The sequence below is a fragment of the Mytilus galloprovincialis genome, chromosome 5, assembly GCF_965363235.1.
Source record: "Mytilus galloprovincialis chromosome 5, xbMytGall1.hap1.1, whole genome shotgun sequence".
Lineage (NCBI taxonomy): Eukaryota > Metazoa > Mollusca > Bivalvia > Mytilida > Mytilidae > Mytilus > Mytilus galloprovincialis.
The window spans coordinates 62214273-62238975 of NC_134842.1; the positions used below are offsets into that span (position 1 = coordinate 62214273).

General features: G+C 29.7%; 1 protein-coding gene across 10 annotated transcripts in view; it reads right to left on the reverse strand.

Moving 5' to 3' along the window:
• Positions 1-1644: 1644 nt before the first annotated feature.
• Positions 1645-24703, reverse strand: part of LOC143076211 (uncharacterized) — a 59479-nt gene continuing 36420 nt past the window's right edge. For 2 of the 10 annotated variants that reach the window (XM_076251912.1, XM_076251916.1), the window contains 10 exons: positions 20464-20538; positions 19243-19314; positions 15305-15349; positions 11706-11789; positions 10929-11099; positions 10365-10421; positions 8425-8643; positions 7952-8101; positions 4471-4566; positions 1645-3346 (listed from right to left, as the gene is read on the reverse strand). In XM_076251912.1, coding sequence (XP_076108027.1) covers positions 3172-3346; positions 4471-4566; positions 7952-8101; positions 8425-8643; positions 10365-10421; positions 10929-11099; positions 11706-11789; positions 15305-15349; positions 19243-19314; positions 20464-20538 — 1144 coding nt within the window. In that variant the 3' untranslated portion in view covers positions 1645-3171. Of the gene's footprint in view, positions 3347-4424; positions 4567-6620; positions 6637-7951; positions 8102-8424; positions 8644-8757; positions 8864-10364; positions 10422-10928; positions 11100-11705; positions 11790-15304; positions 15350-19242; positions 19315-20463; positions 20539-24703 lie in introns of those variants that run through there. The other 8 variants (XM_076251913.1, XM_076251918.1, XM_076251921.1 and 5 more) reach the window with 8 other exon arrangements.

The following is a 24703-nucleotide window of genomic DNA, read 5'->3' on the forward strand; positions in this document are numbered from 1 at the left end:
CAAAATTTCATAGATTTCTATTTACTTAAACTAAAGTTATAGTGAGAAAACCAAGAAAATGCTTATTTGGGCCCTTTTTGGCCCCTAATTCCTAAAATGTTGGGACCAAAACTCCCAAAATCAATCCCAACCTTCCTTTTGTGGTCATTAACCATGTGTTAAAATTTCATAGATTTCTACTCACTTTTACTAAAGTTAGAGTGCAAAAACTAAAAGTATTCGGACGACGACGACAACGACACCAACGTGATACCAATATACGACCAAAAAAATTTCAATTTTTGCCGTCGTATAAAAATGACGAAAAGTTGTTCAATATTGACTATAAAGGACAATAACTCCTTAAGGGGTTCTCTGACAATTTTGGTCATGTTGACTTATTTGTAGATCTTACTTTGCTGAACATTATTGCTGTTTAATAACCAAAAACAGCAAAATTTCCTTAAAATTACCAATTTAGGGGCAGCAACCTAACAACGGGATGTCCGATTTATCTAAAAACTTCAGGGCAGATAGATCTTGACCTGATAAACCATTTTACTCCGTCAGATTTGCTCTAAATGCTTTGGTTTTTGAGTTATAAGCCAAAAACTGCATTTTACCCCATTGTTCTATTTTTAGCCATGGCGGCCATCTCGATTGGTTGGCCGGGTCATCGGACACAATTTTTAAACTAGATACCCTAATAATGATTTTGGCCATGTTTGGTTAAATTTGGCCCAGTAGTTTCAGAGGAGAAGATTTTTATAAAAGTTTACAGACGACGGACAACGGACGCCGGACGCCAAGTGATGAAAAATGCTCACTTGGTCCTTCGGGCCAGGTGAGCTAAAAAGGATTGTCGGATAATTCTTTAGGAGATAACCTAGACCTGCTGATAATACAACACAACGCCAGTTTTGCAGCTATAACTTTTTAATGATTTGAGAAATAAAACAAATCCTTTGTACTCAAAAACTAAAATCGCCATTTCAGGAAATACCTTTTAAAAGGTTGATCTGAAAATTATATGGGAGATAGACGTTTTGATAATTTTAAACAGTCAGGTTTGCTGCAGTTGCTTCAGTTTTAGAGATTAAGGCCAAAAACTGCATTTTCCTCGTCAAATTGTTCATGGGCGGATCCAACCATTTTTTTAAAGGGGTCCCCCCCCCCCCCCCCCACTCAGTTCCACCAGTGTTCTTTCTTATTCTAGAAACAGTGATGGCATTTGACATTTAAACTGAGTTTTACTGTTTGTATACTGTGTGTTTGTTTATTCTACATTGAATAGAGGTATAGGGGTGGGTTGAGATCTCACAAAACATTATTTAAGCCCTGCTGCAATTTTTTTTCTCCCCATTCCTGTCCCAAAGTCAGGACTAGTACACATCTTTATTAAGGACCCAGCTCCAATTGCAGGATTTTCTCGCTGCATGGAGGACCCATTGGAGGCCTTCTGCTGTTATATGCTCTTTGGTCAGGTTGTTTTCTCTTTGACATATTCACCATTCTTCCTTCTCAATTCAATTTAAGATAATTTTTGACAGATGATTTAAGTCAAATGTCATTTTTGTTTGCAAATTAGAAATATTGCAAATCTGATTTATTACCCTAATATTGAAGTTCCGTCAAGTAGCATAAAATAAATAAACAACAAATAAATCATTAACAACTTTTATTTTTCATTTAAAAGATTTTATTCTCATGCTTATAAAAATGCATGTGAAATAAAAGATGACACTGTACATTAAATGTAGTCACATAATATTTTTAGCAAATTGTAAATCAATTTCTACTGTTAAAACTATTTTTGGAAATTCCCATACAACTAAATAAATAGATAAAATCATACTTGCTAAAGTGATTAACTAGTAAATATAGTCTTGTACCTTTCTTATAAGAATTATGTGGGAATTATCCCCTTTGACCAAAAATTCCATTACTACAAGACAATAAATACCTTTACCCGAAGTCTTTCTACAACAAATTGAGACCATTGTAATTTTTCCTCATACATAATTCAAAGTTGAAACTTCTTTCAAAATTTTCCTTTTTTTTTTAAACTATAATGATCATTAAGGATTAAATATCTTTCAGGAATGTATTAAATAAATGTATTTTAACATAAAAAAAATACATGAGCAAAATAAAATCAACATGTAAAAATAAATATCAACAATTGTGTAAAATACCTACAACATGTGCCAAAAATAAATAAATAACAATACTATACAGGTAAAAATAACTTTAAAGTTATAAAAGTTTGTGGAATGACTAGAAAATAATGAATAGTTGATATATAAAACACCACATATTATTGTCAATGATATGGAATGTATAGGATTTATTATCAGGCTAATGAATCAAACATGGTTTTCAATTGAAGTATTAATTTTTTTCTGGAGATTAATTCAACAAATCCAGAGAAGTTAAACAATTTGTTTTTATAATTTTTTAAAACCTTAATATTGAGTATTTTCTGAAATTAGTCGTCCTTTTTCTAAATACAATCTTTAAATTCTGAGATTAATGTCAGCAAATATTCACAAGTAAAAGATTTATTCTTGTAAAACATGCTTGTAAGCCATATGATCTAAAGTGTATATAACTGAAAATGCACAAAAGAAATATCTGTTGTCAAATACCAACAAGGCTAATATCAGATATTTATTTAGGAATAAATCATCTCAAAGTTTGTACTTTAGAGATTCAAAAAAATCTTGAGCTATAAATAATGCATTTTGGCAAAAGGAAAAACTACATTGAAATCATCTACCATTTATGTTGATAAGCTTTAGTAGCTCAATTAGTAAGGAGATGTTTTGTTTAAATTTGCCTATTGAATTCTTTGAAGTAGGATGGTGTGTAGGCAAGGGATATGAAGAAATGCATTGGTTGTCAAAATATGAGTTTAGATCATACCATTTTCATACATTTTAAAACAACCAGTACAAGTTAAAAATGTCTATGATCCATAGCTATATATAAATTACCATAAAATATAACTAAACTGATTAAAATGTGTTGTTCAAATACGTGAACTTATTCAACCTAGAGTGTTTTTTTTTTTTTCTCTCTAAAATTACCCTTACAATTTGTACTCTATAAGAACATAAATTATTGCATAAAATGAAAGTTTAACACAGATACAAGCTGATGAAAGACAACATAATAAACTGATGATTTCAATCAGTCTGATGTCCGACTCCAACTTCTTTTCCGTCGGAGAGGTACACTACGGCTGAGACTACGGTATCGGGAACCCTTCCGTGACTTCCTGTATCTGTAATATGAGTCATCACTACTTATAGAACTAGGAGATGGAGGACTTGGTCTATAGTATGGTACAGGACGCTTTCTGGCACTAAAAAATAAATGTTACATGTAAAATAGGCACAAAGAAATATGTATAATCATTTGTTTGAAATTCATTATTCTATCCTTTCCATATGTTTTTTTCTAAATAAGTACTTAACTTTCATTTCGTCCCTTAGTTAAATTTCCTTACTTTATATGACTGAAAAGAGTTCAGCAAATAAAATAAATATTTTAGATGTTTCATTTGTCATACAATAAACAATAAGGAGTCTTTGTAAACATTAACTTTGAATTCATAGATCTTGTGAACATTCTTTTATTAACAAATTTTTAATAAAAAAATCATAGTAAATATACTATCCTAGCAGAGATATTAGTATAAGTTATTTACATAAAGAAGACAGGGTCTTGATTAATAAGGGGTGCATGTTAGTAAAGAATACAGGGTTTAGTAAGATAAATTAGTGTAGCAAAAATACTATTGTATTCATTTGAATCTTGTAAGTTTATATATGTACTTTAATACAATATATACATGATGCTTGTGTCCTTTTAACTATGATTAGTTCTTTTATACCAACATATTTTAAAGTTTCCCTTTAATACACCTTCATTTGAAAGTCGTGTAAGAACTAAGAGAGAGATATTAGCAATTTTAACCATAGCTAAGTCTATTCAAATTATTTATTTATATCTAATAGGTTCTTTTATCTAAATCTGAGAAAACATGGAAAACTAACAAATTATTTACATTTCTTGCTGCAGACATAAGGGAAAGCAAAAGTTTTAAAATAATATGTTAAAGGAATGAATCTAAGACAGAAATTATCATTTAACTTGATTTCATGTATCAATTATTTACCTTTGATCAGTCTAAGTTCGCAAGAAGATGGTTAAAAGTGTCAGTGAAGCTATATACAGTTTATAAAAACAAAACTTGGTTAGTAAGAACAGTTTTTAGTCCAAAGAACAATTTCAACATTTTAGAACAAGAACACCAAAATAATGCATAATCATAAATGTTAACGAACATTCCAAGAAAAACAAGAACAAATTTTAGTAAAAGCTGCTTTTGTTAATATCAAACTGGCTAGCAAGCTAAGAACTTGTAAACATTCTTATACCATGTTGTGGTTTTTCATTTATCTTCCTAATCGATCATGTGATCACCTGTATGAATTGGATGACCTTGATCTTCGATATCGTGGCGACGACGAGTAAGAACGTGAATGGTGGTAATATCTGTTGTAACTTGATGACCTGGATCTTAACAGAGTGATAAAAAACAGAAAAGAAAATAAAGACATTGAAATCAACATAACAACAGCAATAGAAATAAATAAATAATAACATAAACAAGGAAATGCATGTCTTTCTTTTACAGGACTAAAATTTTGTAAATGGTCAGTCAAGGTTACTGTAAACCAACTTATTTTTGCAAACGATTTATTTTCGTGACTTTCTCAAGTAGAAAAAAATCATGAATATAAATCGTTGCAAACATGTCAAACTTGGATTTTTTCTTAAAAAATTACATCTAGTAAATTTGAGAATCACGAAATGGGTTAGAAAGGGCTAAACGCGAAAATAAGTTGGTTTACAGTATTTTTTTAATTATCAAAAATTTTTCCACTCATATTAAATTAAAATTTGTGATTGAATGAATCCAAGTCTAAAATTTTTGAAATTGCGGCAGATTTTTTGTCCTTGACTTTGCAAAAATTTGTTAATGGAATTACATTCAGACATAGTCCATTTAAAATAAATATCTATAACATCAAGACTACACTAGAAAGCCATGCATTTTTTCTAAAGCAAAAGTGAAATAGTACAAGTTGCCTCTCTTTGAAAACAATATTTAAGAGATCTTTACTTTAATTGAAATCTATTAGGTTCAAAGAATTTCTCAAAAGATCATAATCTCTGTAATCCTGGTTAATATAAGTCTTCAAAGACATCAGTATTTTTATTTCAAAGAGAGACAAAAGCATATAAATTATAATGAACATCAAAATATGAACGATTGAAGTTTATAGCTAAACTAAAATAGAAGATTTGAGAGTAGAACAAGTCTATATAAGTTAAAGAAAGCCTTATTTTTAGGCAAATAATCATTCTTAGTGCATTTTGAAACACTCAGTTCCAGACTGGAATCAAGCCTCAACTCTAAGTTTAAGAAATCATCTAGGTGGCATTCTTATATTTACTGGGGAAATTTCTTTCCTAATAAATAAACTCATCAAAGATACCCAGGACTAAATTTTGTGTATACGCCAGACGCGCGTTTCGTCTACAAAAGACTCATCAGTGACGCTCGAATCCAAAAAAGTTACAAAGGCCAAATAAAGTACGAAGTTAGAGAGCATTGAGGACCAGAATTCCTAAAAGTTTTTCCAAATCCAGCTAAGGTAATCTATGCCTGAGGTAGAAAAGCCTTAGTATTTCAAAAATTCTAAATTTTGCGAACAGTTAATTTATAAATATAACCATATCAATGATAATTCATGTCAGTACAAAAAAGTGCTGACTACTGGACTGGTGATACCCTCGGGGAAATAAATCTCCACCAGCAGATTTTATTTAATCAATTTCAATTTTTTACCTTGCGGTCATAAAACTTTGAAAGCATGATTGTTGTACTAAAACTCAGAAAATCAATCGATCAAAATACTGGATTTTGTATTTCGAGCATAAAGATTGTACTTTTAAGGCATTTAAACCAAATTATGACAATATCATGTTGTAAATATAGCCCAAATATTGATAATAATTATTTTTAAAACATTTAAAACAGTAGTCTCATTTTTTCTGTACCACAAAAAAATAAAACAATATTCTTATACATGTATCTTCATTATTTATGCAGTGTCAGTTCATAAACTAATTTTAAAAGAAGGTATATTGAGAAGACTCTACCATTTAGGACTGAGAATTTTAATTATCCCTATATTACTAAATTTTCCTTTAATCTTGTGAACTGATAATTTCGTTTCTTGGCTGAATCAAGTGATATGAAAAATAATCGCTTGAAACTAAGGGACATGTGCAGTAGTTGATGAAATTAACAATGTCATCACAGGTAAAATAGCGATAAACAGATTATCATTGGTCATCTCAACTCGATTGCTTTTCACACTTTGGCTGTCCCGGCTCAAGGGATTGAATCTAAACAGAAAATCAATCTCATTGAGATGACCGACAATAATCTATGAATATTTGTTTATTGCAATGTACAGAATAATTTCATTGGAAGAGCTGATCAGACTATAAGATTTATATAGTTAGTAAATGTATTTCTGTCTAGATTGACACAAGCTTACCTATTATTCCATCTATCTATAAGACAACAAAACAACAACAAAATTGACAGGAAAGAAAACATAAATAACAGAATTGTTTCAGTTATATATATTGTCTAAGTAATTTGTACATAAGATATATTTTTTCTAATAATCAATTTCATTAAAAATTTCAATTACTTATTATTCAATTTACCAAGTGCATACTTTTTTATTACTTCTGAATGTTTCATGAAATAAATACTTTTTATTCTAATTAGACAATATGTATATCATTTGTTTACTGTGCTAAACAACAAAATAAAAGAATGATAGCAATTAAAAATAAATGCACACAAATATAATTAAAACAAAGAAAAACAGAAAAAAAAACAGTAAATAAAACATCATAAGATATCAAATATATCTTTCTGTTTCTGTTTTGATTTTTTTTTTTTTCTAAAATGGAATAATATTATTGAGTTCTATTTAGAAACTATAATTATTCAAGCTTAAACCTGTAAGCTGGCAATAATACAATATATATTTATATACCAAAACTCATAATACACAATACAACAGGAACAACATGAAAAAGTGATTTATCAGAAGTCTGAAATGTATGTGTTGATAGCTTTAGTCACATTTTATTCAAGGATACCATAGCAAATTCATCAAAAACCAATCGTTCAATAACACTTGCAAAATACTCTAATTAATAAACAACAGATGGATAAAATTTTGGGAAACAGCAAATAAATCAATAAATTTATTTAGGATTTAAGCTGAGACTAAAAATTTGTACCACTTGAATGAAAAGTCTTTTCCTGTCATGTTGAAGGACACATTTTAGCCATTGAAAGTTATATTGTCCAGCATCTAAAGTAGGGCAATATATCTTCCAAGTCATTGAGTTATAATTAAGCTTATATCCACTTCATTTGAACTCAGGTGGATAGTTGTCTTTTGGCAATCATACCACATCTCCTTATTTTCACATAATGCCTTGCAAAAAATAATTGATCTTAAAAATTTGTTGTTATAGAATATTATGATAGGGACTATAAAAATCTATTTATAGGGCAGTACCCTTATAATATCAAAGATAATTTACAACTTATGGGCTTTGTTTATTGTTGAAGGTCGTACAGTGACCTGTAATTATTAATTTCCGTGTCATTTGGTCTCTTTGTGGAGAGTTGTCTCATTGGCAATCAAATCAAACTTCCTTTTTATATACACAAAGTAAGACAATACTGGCAAGTCTTATTGATTGATTGATGTGATGACTTTTGCATGGTTTATTTTAGACAGGTCACCAGTTTATGCTTCTACGAGTTTATCTAAGACATGTCAGCATTTTATGGTTCTACCTGGTTATTCTTCTTCTGTCTAAATGACTTGGTGATCCACGTCTGCGTCTAATAGAGGTGCTTCTTTCTCGAGAACGACTTCGGGAGTAACTATGATGAGGACCTCTGGAGTGACTTCTGGACCTTGATCTAGATGAGCTTCTACTGTGTCTGCAAAATTTTCAAAAGAATGTCAGCTATTTTAATGGAATGATATTCAGGTGCTGAAAGACATATTTTCTTTGTTGAAAACAAAATTTTATCAAAAATTCCAGAATCCATCATTTAATCGATAAATAGGAGAATATATGATCACTTCTACAACGTGTGCTGTCAAATTATTACCCTATAAAAGAACCTGTAGTGAGCAAGCTCGTATATCATTACATTTTAAGAAAAAGTAAGAACTGATTGAAACTTGCTGTTATACTTTTGGCAAAATGAAGGCCCAATCTAAGCCTAAATCATTGTTAACAATATTTGTCAATCCTTACCTTTTAGTTGAATAACTTCTACTTCTTGACCTTGACCTGGAAACAGAAGACCCTGACCTTGATGATCGACTTCTTGAACTGGTTCTACTGTGATGTCTAGAATGTCTTGATCGTCTAGAAGATGATTTTCTCTTTGACCTTGATTCTGGAGAATAACTGACAGATCTACTGTTTGATTTCTTCTTGGTAATAGATGGAGATCTGTGACTGGCTGGAGATCTGTAAAGTAAACAATATATTAATACCCATATAATTCTGGAGAATAACTGACAGATCTACTGTTTGATTTTTTCTTGGTTATAGATGGAGATCTGTCACTGGCTGGAGATCTGTAAAGTAAACAATATATTAATACCCATATAATTCTGGAGAATAACTGACAGATCTACTGTTTGATTTTTTCTTGGTTATAGATGGAGATCTGTCACTGGCTGGAGATCTGTAAAGTAAACAATATATTAATACCCATATAATTCTGGAGAATAACTGACAGATCTACAGATCTACCGTTTGATTTTTTCTTGGTTATAGATGGAGAACTGTCACTGGCTGGAGATCTGTAAAGTAAACAATATATTAATACCAAATGTATATAGATTGAAAATGAAAGAAATTATTGACTTTCTGTTTGCATGTTTTTGTCTACTATGCATCAAACAGGGAAAGGAAATACCTTGCACTCACAGGTAGGAAAGCAACAATGGTACCTCTAGACTACAGAAATGCTCTATATGAAATGAACACCAGTTTGGTGAATAAGTTACAGCGATTATATAGAACACGGTAGCTAGACTCTTTACATTTATCAAGAAACACCATCATTTTACACCAGTTCTTGTGTCACTCCATTATATCTCAGTGCAGTACGGAATACAATAATCAATATAAACTGTTTTTATATACTTTTAAAATTCTTCATGGCATAGCTAAAGGAAATTACTAGCCCCTATCAACCATCATATTCTCTTAGATCAGAAAAATGCAATGCGACTACTACGTGTACGCACAAAGAAAGACATTTTGACATGCCACTGCCAGCCTCCTAGCCATTTAAAACATAAATATGCCATAGAACTTTTTTTTTTAAATTGAAAACATTTCATTTTAGACCCTCTTAATTTGATTTAATTTTTATATTGACAGTAATTTGTTATCTTTGTTCTTTCCGTCGTCTTGTTAATTACTTTTTTAATTATCTGTGTATCCTTTTTATGTGTTCAAAATTTAAATTCATTTTTATTGTATTCATGTTTTTAATGTTAAACAGCTCTCTTTTAAAACTGCATTGATTGTTTTTTAAAAGTTAAGCACTTAATAGAGTAATTATAATAAGATAATGCACTATATAACTATTGCAATAATAATAATAATAATAAAATAATATTTTGTTTGGCCATTTTGACTTCAATTTTATTTATTTAGAAATTTCATACCATTTTTTTGTCAATTTCACCTTGACCTCTCGACCAAAAGAAACAACATTTCTGTAAATGTAAATCAAGTAAGTCTCAAAATTGCACTCTGATAATAAAACTAATAAACACCATCAAAAGGATAGGATAGACTGTCAGTATCTAAAGGATAGGATAGACTGTCAGTATCTAAAGGATAGGATAGACTGTCAGTATCTAAAGGATAGGATAGACTGTCAGTATCTAAAGGATAGGATAGACTGTCAGTATCTAAAGGATAGGATAGACTGTCAGTATCTATCATTCTAATGTTATAATAAAACTAATAAACACCATCAAAAGGATAGGATAGACTGTCAGTATCTATCATTCTAATGTTATAATTAAACTAATAAACACCATCAAAAGGATAGGATAGACTGTCAGTATCTATCATTCTAATGTTATAATAAAACTAATAAACACCATCAAAAGGATAGGATAGACTGTCAGTATCTATTTTCTTCTAATGTTATAATAAAAATTTACCTTTCAGCAGTGCTTCTGTCATGTCCTTTCTTGTTTCCATTTTCTTTATGTTTCTTTCTGCAATAATTATTGAGGTAAACATTAAAAACATATTGTGATGTTAACCTGCCATTCCAAAATTGAACATGATGATTGTTTAAATGGTTTCTGTTTAATTCATTCACAAAACTTAAATGGAATCCTGAAGATCAGATATAAAGCTTAACATCCTATGTTGTTGGTTTGTTTTATTATTAGGGTGCTTCTTCCTTGAAGAAGACTCCACATCTTGTTTTCATATTTTTAGTTGTAATATATATGTAATATGAAATGCTTAAATGATGACTTTAAATGACGGTTATACATACTTATAATCAAACAAACATATATTTCTTCAATTAGTAATTTGTTCCTTTTCTCAAGTTTTTTTTTTCTTTTTTAATAAATTCTTAGTTCAAAGGTCATGTTGGACCTTTACCTTAATCATAAGAAGAGTTCCATATAGCCAGAGAAAACTTTAAACCATACATTTTTATTTGTTTCATGTATCCAGTATTTTCAAAATTAATTTGACTTTGAACTAACCTTGGGCTGTGGGATCTTGTGGTTGACCTAGAAGATGACCTCCTTGATGACCTTGACCTATGCCTTTTCTGTTTGTTTTCAGATGATGGAGATTTTCTATCATCTGCGTTCTCTTCTCGTTGCTTGTTTACTGTAGCCTTGTTATTTTGGTTTATATCCTCATCTGAAGAACTGTGGAAAAAAAAAACTTTCACATCATTACATGTAAATGGACTATTGATCAATTGATGAAGATTTTGGACAGAACTGTAAGGCTTGTGCCATACATTGAGAAGGAACTGCCCTTTTCATTTTAGACCACCTTGAGATCATAGGATGGTACAATATCTTAATTATTGATGATGATTCTTAGTCTTTCTACCTGTCTTTTTTCTGTCTTCATCCTGTAAATAGTGTTTCAATTTGTCCCTTTCTTTATTGCAAGCCTTCCAAAATTTCAATACAAAATTTCAGGCAGATTCTAAATAACTGTTACCAAATCATTTCATTGTCATGGTAATAAATACCTCAAGTTGTCAAAATAGCATAAAAATACTTTTTCATTTTATCTATAATAATTTAAAACACTGTCATTAAAACCCATAGAACTTACATATTTGTCATATAAAAACAAAATATCAAAGAACTAAAAATATTTGATTAGTTACCTGTCTCGGTCGACACAATGAAATCATAAGTACAAGTACTAAAGGTACCAGATCATATATATTTTGATAAAAGAAATACATTCATTTAAAAAATATTCAGATATTGTCATTAAATTAACATTTTACCAACCTGTCATGATCTGATAAGCTGACTCCTGACACCAAAGAACTAGGATGGGAACCAGATCGCTTGCGCTTCTTTCCTCTCCTCTTACTGGTAAAATCAAATCAGGTTTATTTTTTACAACACAATAACATCTGACTTTGCTGACATATTTTTTTGTTTGTTTTTCATTATTAAAATCATTTTCATTTACTATACAGCATTGAATGCTAAATTGTTAACATCATGAAGGATTCATACCTTATTTAACAATTAATCATGTAGATTGTTTAGAAACTTCAATAATTTTTTTTTAAAGGCAAACAAATTCTCATATATATCCAATTTATTCCATTTGTCAAAGAAAAAAATGAGAATAAGTCAACTTACAGTGAAATATTTACTTTAATGTATATACAAAAATCACTTTTAAAACATACAAACCAGCTCAGACAAATAACTTTTCTTATATTTTTTTTTTTCAAAGATGTTTAGTTTTGGCATCTATAACACTTATTTCAAATACACTTCTTAATTCACAGATGACCCCCCAAAAAACTGTGCTTAAACATATAATTACATATAACAATTATATAAAGTGAGAAAAGAACAAAAAAAAAATAAATAACTAAACATTATACAGTGAAAAGTGCTTCATTATTTTTTTAAGAATACGAAGATGAAATATGATTGCCAAAAAGAAAACTATCTACCAGAGTCTAAATGATGTAGGTTTGAGCAATTATAGGTCACGATACAATCTTCATCAATGAGCAAAACTAATACTGTATAGTCAACTATGAAAGGCAACAATAAGAAAAAATTTGAAACTCTTGTTCAGTCCTCCCTTACTTCAATACCTTTTCTGTTGTTTTGTTTTTCTTCTGTCCCATTCAATATGTTTTAAGTTTACATGGGATATTAATCAAACTCATCATAATAAAGAGAGAACCATACATACAACAAGGTATTACAGCTGAATACAATTTTTTGATGAAAACATGTAGAATCATTGACCTAGAAAATTGTTTGATGGATTGGTGTTTAACGCAACAGCTCACAGTCAGCCCAGTTGTATTACTTTGTAGGGGCAGGGTTTTTTCCTGGAGGCTGTCAGCACAGTTGTATTACTTTATAGGGGGCAGGGTTTTTTTTCCTGGAGGCTGTCAGCACAGTTGTATTACTTTATAGGGGGCAGGTTTTTTTTTCTGGAGGAATCAAGAGTACCAGAAGAGAACCACAACCTGAAAACATTCTCTTACAGATATAAAGAATGTCATGTAGACAAAAACCATAACAATAGTGCATTGTTCATTGTATAGTAATGAGGTTTAGAGTTATCTCCCATAAACAATCTATTACCTGAAAAATAAATGTATTTTCTGAAGTATTATACAGAATCCTTATCAAAATTGACCATAAAATTGGAAAATATCATGGTGTGAGTATTAAGTTAACACCATTACTTGGTTAAATTGAAGGTTTTTCATAACAATTTTGAAACAGCATATTATTAGATTTGTTATTTCAGTAAATGCATCAAGATTTTAAATTCAAAGAGTCCAATATTCTGCATGTCCTATCTTTCAATGGGTAACTACTTGACATTTGATTGGTCATTTTCCTACTTATTAACAATTGTCCACTGGAGTCACAATAATGAAAGAAATGAATTCTTCTTTTACTTTTAGGATATGGTTTAGAAAGGTCAAAGGGGGAAGCCTAAACCTAAAACTGGTAAAAACCAACTAATTACTGTGGCTGTGCCTGCACCAAAGTAGGCATTCTGGACAATGTGTTGGTCATTCTTGTCTCTTTTTTTTTATCTGCTTTTTTTTTCAAGTAGAGTCAGGTGTTTGTACTGTTCATTGGTACAATCTATTGCATCATTATATGTGATAGTTCTGCTATCCTTTTCACACGTTTTTAATCATGAATACAAAATCAAGAACAAAAGAAAAATTTGCATCAACAATAAAATTTATTACAGAAACTACACATTACAGTAAATAAAATAAACAAGAAAGAATCATGGTACAAAACATAGCATGTGTAACATATATCATTTCAATGCAGTACTTGTATTAACACTGTATGCTTAGTGGCCATATTGTCTCATTGCACAAGTGTGTATACTTTTGATCAATGCCTGAAGAACTACTTCAAGATGAAGAATAGCAATGTGAGCACTATTACTTTGATTCATAGTCATTGAAAAGATTAAAACAATTCTAGATTACTTCCGACATATACCCCAATTGAGATAATCTCAATTTTTATTTTCATAGATCTCAATCTAAGCCTGGAAGGTATCAAATATTTTTTACTACCAGATAGCCTTGCTTTTTTCCAATTTGTATTTTTTGTACTTATAAATAAATGAATTGTATAAGAACACTAAAAGTACCATAAATAGATTTAAAGTTATTTCTAAATTCAATTTGCTTTACCAAGTGGTTTGAGGGACTAGGTCAGCTGAAGTGTCTCAATGGACCTAAGCTCATATTGATTTTATCTACACAAGACTTCTGCTGGTTATTCTTAAAACAGTAAGTTGTCACAATATAGTTACACTATAGAATTCCCATGAATCATTTACTTATATGCACAAGAATTTTAGAAGATCATAACTTGCCAATATTAAGAATTTCTAAATATTTTATATTTTAATCAACTTTATGTGTATAAATTGACCTCCTGGTTAAAACTTCAGACTGCCTTCAGTTTGCATGTTTTATTTATGGTTCATCTTGGCTCCAAAGTACATCATAAATTATGTAACACTTTCAGGAAATAGATAAAAATCTTTCATTAGAAGAATATTGGATCAGAAATATTAATGTGAATGTACTGACTTTGTAATGGAAAGAAAACAAAGCTTTCGAGTCAATTAATTGTACTCATACTTCAAAATCAACCAATCAAAATGGTGGATTTCATCTTTTGAGTCTGATTTTTGTGCTCCAAGCACTGAACAAAGTTTTATGACTTCGACCAATGGTGTATTCATTCATTACTCAAAATCCCTACATACAACTGTGACACTTCCTTAGCAAAGTGACAGCACTTTCATTGTTGCTCTTCATCTCAAAGTCACAGGGGTGCCTTCCAAATGTTGTCTCACTTGTGTTTATATATAATGCTATGTGGAAAATAAGGAAGCAAAAATAAGAAACAAACCAAGAATGACACAACAGCTAATAACCAAATAAACCACCAATTGTACAGAAAAGTACCAAAATATCATCCAGATCAGGAAATCAGAATTTACATTAATAGAGAGGGGGGGAAATCATGCAAAGTACTGAAATTTCTTCTTATTTTTCAGGTTTAAAGTAAATAAAAGTAAGAAATGACTGATTACAAACATTTAAGCACAAAATATTGTATTTCTAACTTATCTTTTCTGTTAATTTGAAAATATGTTGGACATTTTTACATGTCTGAAATTTAAAAGGCTGGCAACATTATGACATTTCTGAACTGGTATGATTATCCCAATAAAAATACACAATATACACCAATGGAATGCAGAAAATCCTGGTACTTTTCTTACAATATTTATTTACAAGGTACGTTTTCCCAGCAGAAGCATGCAAAAAAAATAAAGAATGAACGACTTTTACCTCCTTCTCTTCTTATGTTTATTTCTCGACTTTTTAGATTCAGAACTGAAAATATTATAAAGTGATATGACATTATGTAACCATAGCAACAAAATTAAGCAATTTTATAACTTACATTTAATATTCAACATCATAACAACAACATAATGTACACAAAGTAAAATACCATTTCAAGTGCACAAACTGGCAAACAAATTTTGAATTTATGATAAAACTGTGACCCTCCATAAAATTTCAAATACTGTCTTCATTTAAAGTTTTTTTTCTTAAAAAACAACCTATCTATTAAGCTCCCTGAGGTATTAATAATTTTATTCTTTTATTTGCTTATTTGAATAAATCAATTTCAAGAATTAGTATTTTCCTGTTTTTCAGTATTTTTTTTGAACTATACATAACTCATGACGTGCCAAATAATCAAGGATTTAAAAATATGACAATATAACCACCACAATATGATATATCTTAAACTTTGTTCACCAGTGTGCGTCACTTTTTCAATTTCCCTAATGCTTTTGTACATGTAAATATATAATGCTTCACATCTTCTCACTTCTATGCTGAATGTCAGTGAAAAAATGTCAAGCTTAAAACACTTTGCTTAAATCTACAATGAAACAATCTTGCAAGGCATTCAAATTTCTAAACTTTTAACTTTTTTTTCAGGTTATTTGTTTTTAAAATAAAGAGTATAGTAGAACTATCTTAAACAAAATATTTCAAGTAACTAGAAAGTAATTTTAACATTTTCAGACAGGAAGTAGATTTAAACTTAGCGAGATATTCTAATATAATTAAATTATTTTCTTCAAACTTGTGAATAGGTATTCAAAAGATGTAAAATATAAAGAATATAACTTAAATATGACTATATAACAACCCTCCACCTAAAGTTAACCGTCATGCTTTAATTACTGTTTTTGGTAAAACTTATACAGTAGGAACAGTTAAATTACATTAATTTTTACTTGGAAAAAACAACACTATGTTTAAAAATGCCATTGAAATTTCTTTAACTAATTAATGATCAATATATCAAATACATGTACACTATGCCACTGGATGTCATGTTAAAATCAAAACCAGTTTCAATTGCTACCCTGTAAATGAGTGGCATTTAAAAGTACATTGCACAAGCTGATCTATAATAAATAATGAACTTTCAATTGAACTTTTAAACATGGTGTAACTACTTTTTTGTAACAAAAGTTTTTTTTTAAATTTCTCTTTAAATTCCTCCCAAATCTTCCTACAAAACCAAACCTTATAAATTCTTGCACCAAGTACTCTTTGAAACAAAAGTTGTTTTCTTAAATAGTTTAATATTTAATTTAAGGATAAATTCAGCCTAGTTTTGACTGGCAAAAGTGATGCTTGAAAAAAACATTAAAAACAAAAAAAAATTGAATGATTATAATAAAACAGTTTTGAGGTGAATTTTGAGATATTTTTCTAAAGCATCAATTTTGTAAGGGGTTATTTCAAAACTATTAAGACACAAAATACTTTTGAAATGATCCCTGAAAACCATGTCAAGGCTGATTAAGAACAGACAAAACAATGTATACATACAAAGGCTTACCTTTTATAAATCTAACTCGACAAATGAGGAGTTTGCATTCAAAAAATGGAGCAAACAATTATATTTTTACATGACATGATATCAAACCCTTTCTCAACATTTTAACAAAAATAAACACATATTTTTTCCACTGATACACAAAAGCAATTATTCTACATATAGTAAATAATAAAATGAAGAAGTTGAGATTTCTATCCTTTCTGTGAACAAAGGTTATTTGGCTGAAGTCGTTTTATTTCTATGATGAAACAAACAAATGAAAACCTAAGACTTTGTCAGAAGAGTGGCAGTTTTTATATGTTCATTGGTCTTATATTTTTACTATACATGAGTGGTCTTGTTTTGCTTGAGTACATGATATATCAATAAAAACAACTATAATTCAGTATTACTGTATTTCATAATCAAAATCTATCTCACACATATATCAATTCTTTTATCTACAAATATTCTTTCACTTAAACTAAGAATTTAAATTAGATATTAATCAAATTAACAAACATAACAAAGAAATAAAAATACTTTTTTAATTACCTGTATCAAAACATGTGGCAGCTATTTAATAACATGTGAAATTAATATTCTATTATTAGACATGATGTAATCAAAATAAAAAAATAAAGTGCAGTGGGAAGTACTTGAATGGAACATGTGCTTAACTTCAAATTTAAACAAAATAATAATGAACTTTGATAATTATTTACTAAATGTTCTCCTCAGAAAATGAATTAGTTTTACTTGCAATTTCTTTAAATGAAAACAAAATAAAACAACTAAAATACTTCAATTAATTATGCTTACAAGCTTTAAGGAAATGTTGCTTATAATGAGACAGAAACACAAAAAATATATGTAAATATCAGTCGGAAGTAAGATATAAAAATAATAACAAGTATACAACTGCACATGTAACTATGAGAATTACACTAAATGATTATAAATTAGTCTTAATGACTTAAGGAGGTAGACCTAGGTTAAGGGAAATAACTCTTAAAATCATCAGTACGTTTGTGTCAACCATTTTCAAAAACATATTCTAAGCTTCTAGGTTACATAGATCATTTTCAATCTGTTTCAGGTAAATGCTTAAAATACATTGATGAACTTGACTTTTACAAACGCTTGACTGATTTAAAGAGTTATCTCCCTGAACAAAGGTCTACCCCCTTAATTAATAGTATTGAGCTTTTATTCCAAAGAAACATAATTTAGGAACAATATGCATTCACTATCAGGGCTATCAAAATATGTATATGTCTACAAGTGTTTATGTATAAATTGTTCTCCTCATAATTTGAGGGGGATTTCTCTTAAAAGTCTCATCTCTTCTTTGAGGGAGATAATAATCTCTCCAAGACTTATTCTCCAATATGGCTAACACAAAAAGACAAAATGCTATCATTTGATACAAATTATAAAATATTTATTTCTACTTTCTGTTATTTGAAAGAAGTTATTTATAATTTTATTTATTATTCCTTAATTGTGAATTTGTCTGTTAATCAACCATCATCTTTCAACAGAATATCTTTCGTGTTAAAAGAAAAAAGGTTTCAATTCACCCCAAAAAGCATATGACTAGGGACCACTAACCCCCAAGTAAACTTAAAAGGATTTGAATACTTATTCTTTTTTTAATCAATTTTCTAAAATATTAATTTGAAACTTCTGTGGTGGACAAGGTAAAAAATTCAAGATTAATTTAGCACAATAAATACTAAAAGTAAGCTTTATTCAATAATCTTTATTCCTGACACAATGTCTGATCTATTTATGAATCTTTTATTTATTCTTAAAATCATAAACAATATATTTTCAGTTATTGAGACTGCTTCGAAAGTTGAAAGTCTTTGAAAAGACGATCTGTTTTACTTAATTGTATTAGCAATAATCCAACAGATATGTTCCGGTTCCTGTTTCTGTCACAGGAACACAAATAGAAAATAATCTACACGAAGGAAACACTTCATTTACACTCTTTAACCTTCTCAAGAGAAATAACTCTGGAACAATAGTAAATATCATAAAACATTTAATCATGTGGATTGAGGTATAATTTAAAATGAAGGGATTTTATAGAAACAAAGTTTACATAGACTTCCAGCATTAAACCATATAAAAGGTAAAATTTCATCATAAAATTTGTGAAACCAGCTTAAAAATGGGATAAATGAGATGAGAAAAATGACAATATTAACCTAGTCATCTGCATGAGGTATGGATACCATAAATCAGTCGTCTTGACCTTTAGCACCACATACTATCATTGAAATACAAATATGATATTTACAATGTTTTGATTTTATTTATAACAACAAAGAAATTGTACAACACAAATGTCTACCGCTTCACGTACCGATCATGTTTGTGTTTCTTACTCTTGTGCTTCTTTCTGTCTCTCCGACTTTCTCTGTCTGAACTATCTTCCCTGAAAGATATAACAGATATTTATTATCACCAAACGATCGATACAACAGAGTGCTTATTCTTCCACAAAAGATACAAAGAGTGTTTATTCTTTCACAAAAGATACAAAGAGTGTTTATTCTTTCACAAAAGATACAAAGAGTGTTTATTCTTTCACAAAAGATACAAAGAGTGTTTATTCTTTCACAAAAGAAACAAAGAGTGTTTATTCTTCCACAAAAGATACAATAGAGTGTTTATGCTTCCCTAAAAAATAAAATAGTTTATTCTTCTGTGAAAGATACAAAATTGTGATCATTACACTTGAGATGTTGTCATAAATTAGGTAATATAATTTTATAACAAGAATGCCCCTATTGTCTTTCTAAGCATATCCCTACATATAATTCAAAGTATCACAAAACTGCAAAAAGATCCCAAGCTACTGATTTAAATATGGAATCACTCTATTTTGTAGAACAGAACCAATGTGTGACAATTTTTTTCTATTCTCCATATTGAAAATTTCAATGTATCAAAAAACAAGGAGGAGGCATTTGACAAATCTTAAAAGTACTCAACAATTTGAAGCAACTAACCAAAGATGAAGTCATTCTGTTCAGTGGTAGCTCGTATAAATACCACACGAATATTTGTTTGAAGAAGGGATGGTCATGGTGAAACTGACAAAGGTCAAGGTCAATGCAAAATATTATCATTGACAGCCATTTTATAACAAAAAATATTCACTACTGGTGTACTAATTTCAGTATTTTGTAATGTGACATTCTGTAAACTTCTAACAAATAGAATATGGATTAAGAATAAGTTCAGCTCACATTAGTAATACACTCTTAAATTATATAAAAAATCATCTAATGGTATAAAACAATGCAAACTTCTATTATCAAAATAAGATACACTGTTTACTTAATTGAAACCTAATGAAAGATATTGAGGTTTTTTTAAAGGATTAATTTTAAACTGTCCTCATGGGAATTATAAGCTTGTTGCTGTAAAATACCATGATACATTGCTTTATGTTGAGAAAATGGGTCAAAGTGTCAGATGGGTTGCAATATTTGTGACTAATCAATGCACAATGATTGACAAGTATTCAATGTTTTGTTTGATAAAATATAGTATGAGATGAATTGGTTTATAACCAAACCTTGATTTTGTTTTCTTCCTTTTCTTTGGTGTGGGGGAAACAGATCTTTCTGATGAACTAGAATCTCGAACAATTCTGAAATGAAAAACACACAACAATTTGAATATTTCAAAAGTGATCTCATATTATGAGAGTCTAATACAGATAATTGTACATAGTCTATTTCTAAATTTTTTACCTATAAGGACTTGCTTACAATGCGTTTAACTTAAACTTTGGCCTTTAAAAGGCGAAAATTTTAGGCCTGGTGTCTATGATGAGTTTATTTTCCTTATCAAATGAAATCATTTATTATAAAACATTATCCTGCGACCATGTACTCCAAACAAATATCAATTATTGGAACCTTTTGTCAACAAAACATTACATCAATTTGTGAGATTTTTTCTTAATCCAACCTCCTGTTGTCAGAGTGTATTATATATTGAATGAATCTGGTAGATGAATATTTCATCTCCTTTGTTCTCTGAAATCAAGTTAACGATTTTAATAATTAAAATTTCCAATCAACAATCTATATATATTACAGATTAGATCAGAAAATAATTCAACTCCACTTGTTGATTGAACATTGTAACTGAAAATTTGTTTTGTCAAGTTGTTAAAGTTCAGACATCTTCGCTAGCCAAGGGTTACGATCCACTCCCGTTCTCTTCACCTTTGGCAGATTGAGACAGCATTTGTGAAAACAATGTTACGCCATGATATCGGAAGATTAAAGTCACGCCCATTCCGAATACATTATTCTTTACCAATGGTTGCACTTGAACTCTTCAATTTGGAGGTAAAAACACGGTAGCGTCTGGAACCTTCATACTTGATGAAGCCAGAAACAAAAAATATACGTCAACATACATGCATTTGTGCATGAAACATACACAGGAACTTCTTCTTATTGATTAAAAACATTCAAGTTGTCACTAAATAAAGTCGTATATTTATGGCATGTAAAGACTTTTTGCACAATAAACACGTGGCAATTGTTTACAAACACTTTCTACATTTACACGTGATCATGTTATTGGCGCTTTTTGATTGGATGCAGCGAGTTTCGACTGTAACCAATAAAAATCTTTACCTTGTGTCTACGAAATTTTGTCTCAATCCGCCAAGGGTGAAGAGAACGGGAGTGGATCGTAACCCTTGGCTAGAGAAGATGAAGTTCAGAAGGCTATTTCAGCTCAAAAACTGGTTTTCAATATCAAACATTTTAGTTTTTTTTCTATAAATAAAAGCAGATGTGATGTGTAAATCATTGAAACAGCAACCCAACAGCATATTACAATCTGTAAAGAATTGGTTTTTATCATGTGAACCTGTTTTAAGGTGTAATACCACCCAATCATGGTACATCACATGCGGTTGTATACGAAAAGAGGTCGAAAAAAATATTCCCTAGAATTTGACAGTTGTAGGTAACTAATCCTACATTTTGTTGCAGTCAAAGATTTCTGTGTCATAAACATATGTCTTAGGTATTTCAAAGCACCATTATTTTTTTATTTGGGATTTCTATAGAATATTTTGTAATCTTGAGGTTACATGGTGACTAAACCTTGTACACAGTAAGGGGAGAAATTTGATTGGTTAACTTCCAGTGATGGTTATTTTCTTATATGCAATGAAATGCTATGTGAATATTTTCTATAGTACTGTACAGGATAAAACTTTACTCATGCCAAGTATGTCTTTATTTGAAACAAAGATAAATTCTACACATTCTTTTGAAAAGTACAATTTAACAGTATAGACTAATAGGGGAAAATCAATGGTGGTATTACACCTTATATTATACTACATAGAGGTGTTACAATCACTTATGAAACATCTATTACCCCAAAACAAAGGGGACAAGCATGTACAGGGTACAGTACTTAACATAAACAATAAATAACCAAAAAGGAAATCTAGAAAATACATTATGAAAAGAATGCATGGATTAAAGACTCCTGACATTAATTAAATGGTTACCCCTCCCCTTAACCTGAGAAAGCAAGGTGACAATAAAACAATGTATCGAACTTCACAAATCAAGACCAAAATGTGTTTAATATCGGCAGTTATTTTCTCTTAGCATTATTGGTCTACTTATTAACCATTTCTCTGACGAATATTTCACTACCATTTCACCAAAAATTTCATCTAGAAAAGGCAAGTACAACAAATAAGTTTTAATTTTCTCCCACTCGATCTGAACTTATTCAATCCCTTCAGCAAATGCAGCATTGGAATTCTGCTTGAACTTAAGCCTCCAAATCAATATGAATGGTTTGGCACATAAAGTTAGGAACGTATCAATCTTATTCAATTATTACATGCAGTTTAAGCAGATTGTTTTCCACAAGTAGTGCAGCAAATCCCTGTTTCTGATACCAATATGTCATTGTCAAAATAAAACCGATTGCAAAATATTATACGATTTAAAAACTTTCCTAACTCCCATTTTGACAAAATCCATCAATCAGAGTTTTGGTTTGTAAATCAGACACACATTTTGTTAATGCTATTAATCTACTTGTTAAATTAAAGAGTTGATTGTACTAGATTAAAAAGATTCATATCCATTTTCTAATATGATAAATTTCTGTACATGCAGTATGAACAACAAAAGTGTGAACAATAATATAATAGACCAATTTCTTTATATTATCAGAACAAGTTTCATCTATAAAGTAGGCAAAATAGACAAGGTGTGCTGACATATGAGGTCTCTAAACACATTTTTAAAACTCCAAAAAACAGCTTTCGTTAGTAGAAGCCATATCAATTATGTGTATCAGCGGGTGAAAATGGGAAAGCATATAAATTAATAGTATATGCCAATACATATACATTGGCATAATTAACCCAAGGTTAATCAGCATAAATATTTCTTTTTATGAATAAGTTACATCTATTGACCATATTGGCGTAAATATAATGAAAATCTACATTTTTCTTTTTAAAAACATTTGAGGTATCCTGCATTTTTGTTTTAAATTTCCTCAATCAGAAACAGAAAACCTGCAACAGTTTCAAAGAATAGCCAACTGCAAAAATGATTTATAAGTTTCCTGAGAAATTTTTAAATAAAGAACTTAAACTCTTGATTAAATAAGGAATTTATTTTAAGTGAAAGACAAAAGAAAAATTCTGATTGAATTATCTGAAAGTTGGACATCCATCAAATTTTAAAAGTCTTTCAAAAAGATTTCAATTTTCTGCTAAACAAATAGCCTGTTTCATTTTAATACATGACCAAGTAAATGTAGTAAGAGAGAAGAAAAATAACAAAACAGAATATAATTACATTGAGAACAGAAGACATCCTAGTCTATCTCATTTTCACTATCAGCTATATGTCAACTCCAATAATCAGATTAAACAACTATGGACTTGTCGTCATCATTTGTAAGAGTTTTATAAAGTGAATATTTACAATACAGTTTGTTTGTGTACATAATTAAAAGATAACAGATGAATTCCCTTTCTTTATTGCTGTTCATACATAAATGATGGAATGTTTGTTGCAGATAACTAAATTAGACAAATGAATTATTTCAAGTTAATCAAGGAATGAAGTGCAGCTGGTGCTCAAACAGGAAAAATTCTTTCACTATTTATTTTCCTGAAGTCAAATTTTCAATTTTTTTTTCAATGTTTGATCAATTACTCCTCCTACTGAACATGGCAGAACGATAAGCTGTTCATCTTTCATTCAAATACAAAATTTTCAAAACATTTCTCAATGCAGCTGGCCTGTTATTTAACTCTACAATACTGTGGATTCAATAATATTGTTGGATACCAATCTTCCGGAATTTCGTGATTTTTTTTGTGAAGAAAGGGATTTTTTTAGAAGCTGTATAATGGCTTCACATGTGTATGCTTAATTAAGGGAAAATAAACCTTCTTTCTAACCTAAAAAAAATAACCAAATATGTCTTAGTTCCAAAGAAAGCCGACATACATCTCAAAAGTTTATAATATGGACAGGGGAAATAAAGAAAAAGCTAACATTACCGTCTATCTGAAATGAATTGTGCATAAAAAAAAATTGACCCAAATGAAATGTTATTTATTTTTTCAGTCTTACTTTGCTCAGATAGAGATTTTGTGAACTGTCTGTGATCTTCCCCACTAGATTGCATCATCCTTAATCATAGTCTAATCTCATGGGTATTTTGTACGATTGTATTTCCTATAAATAAGTTATTGCAGGAACATATCTATATACGGCTACAGATCTACATAAATCTTT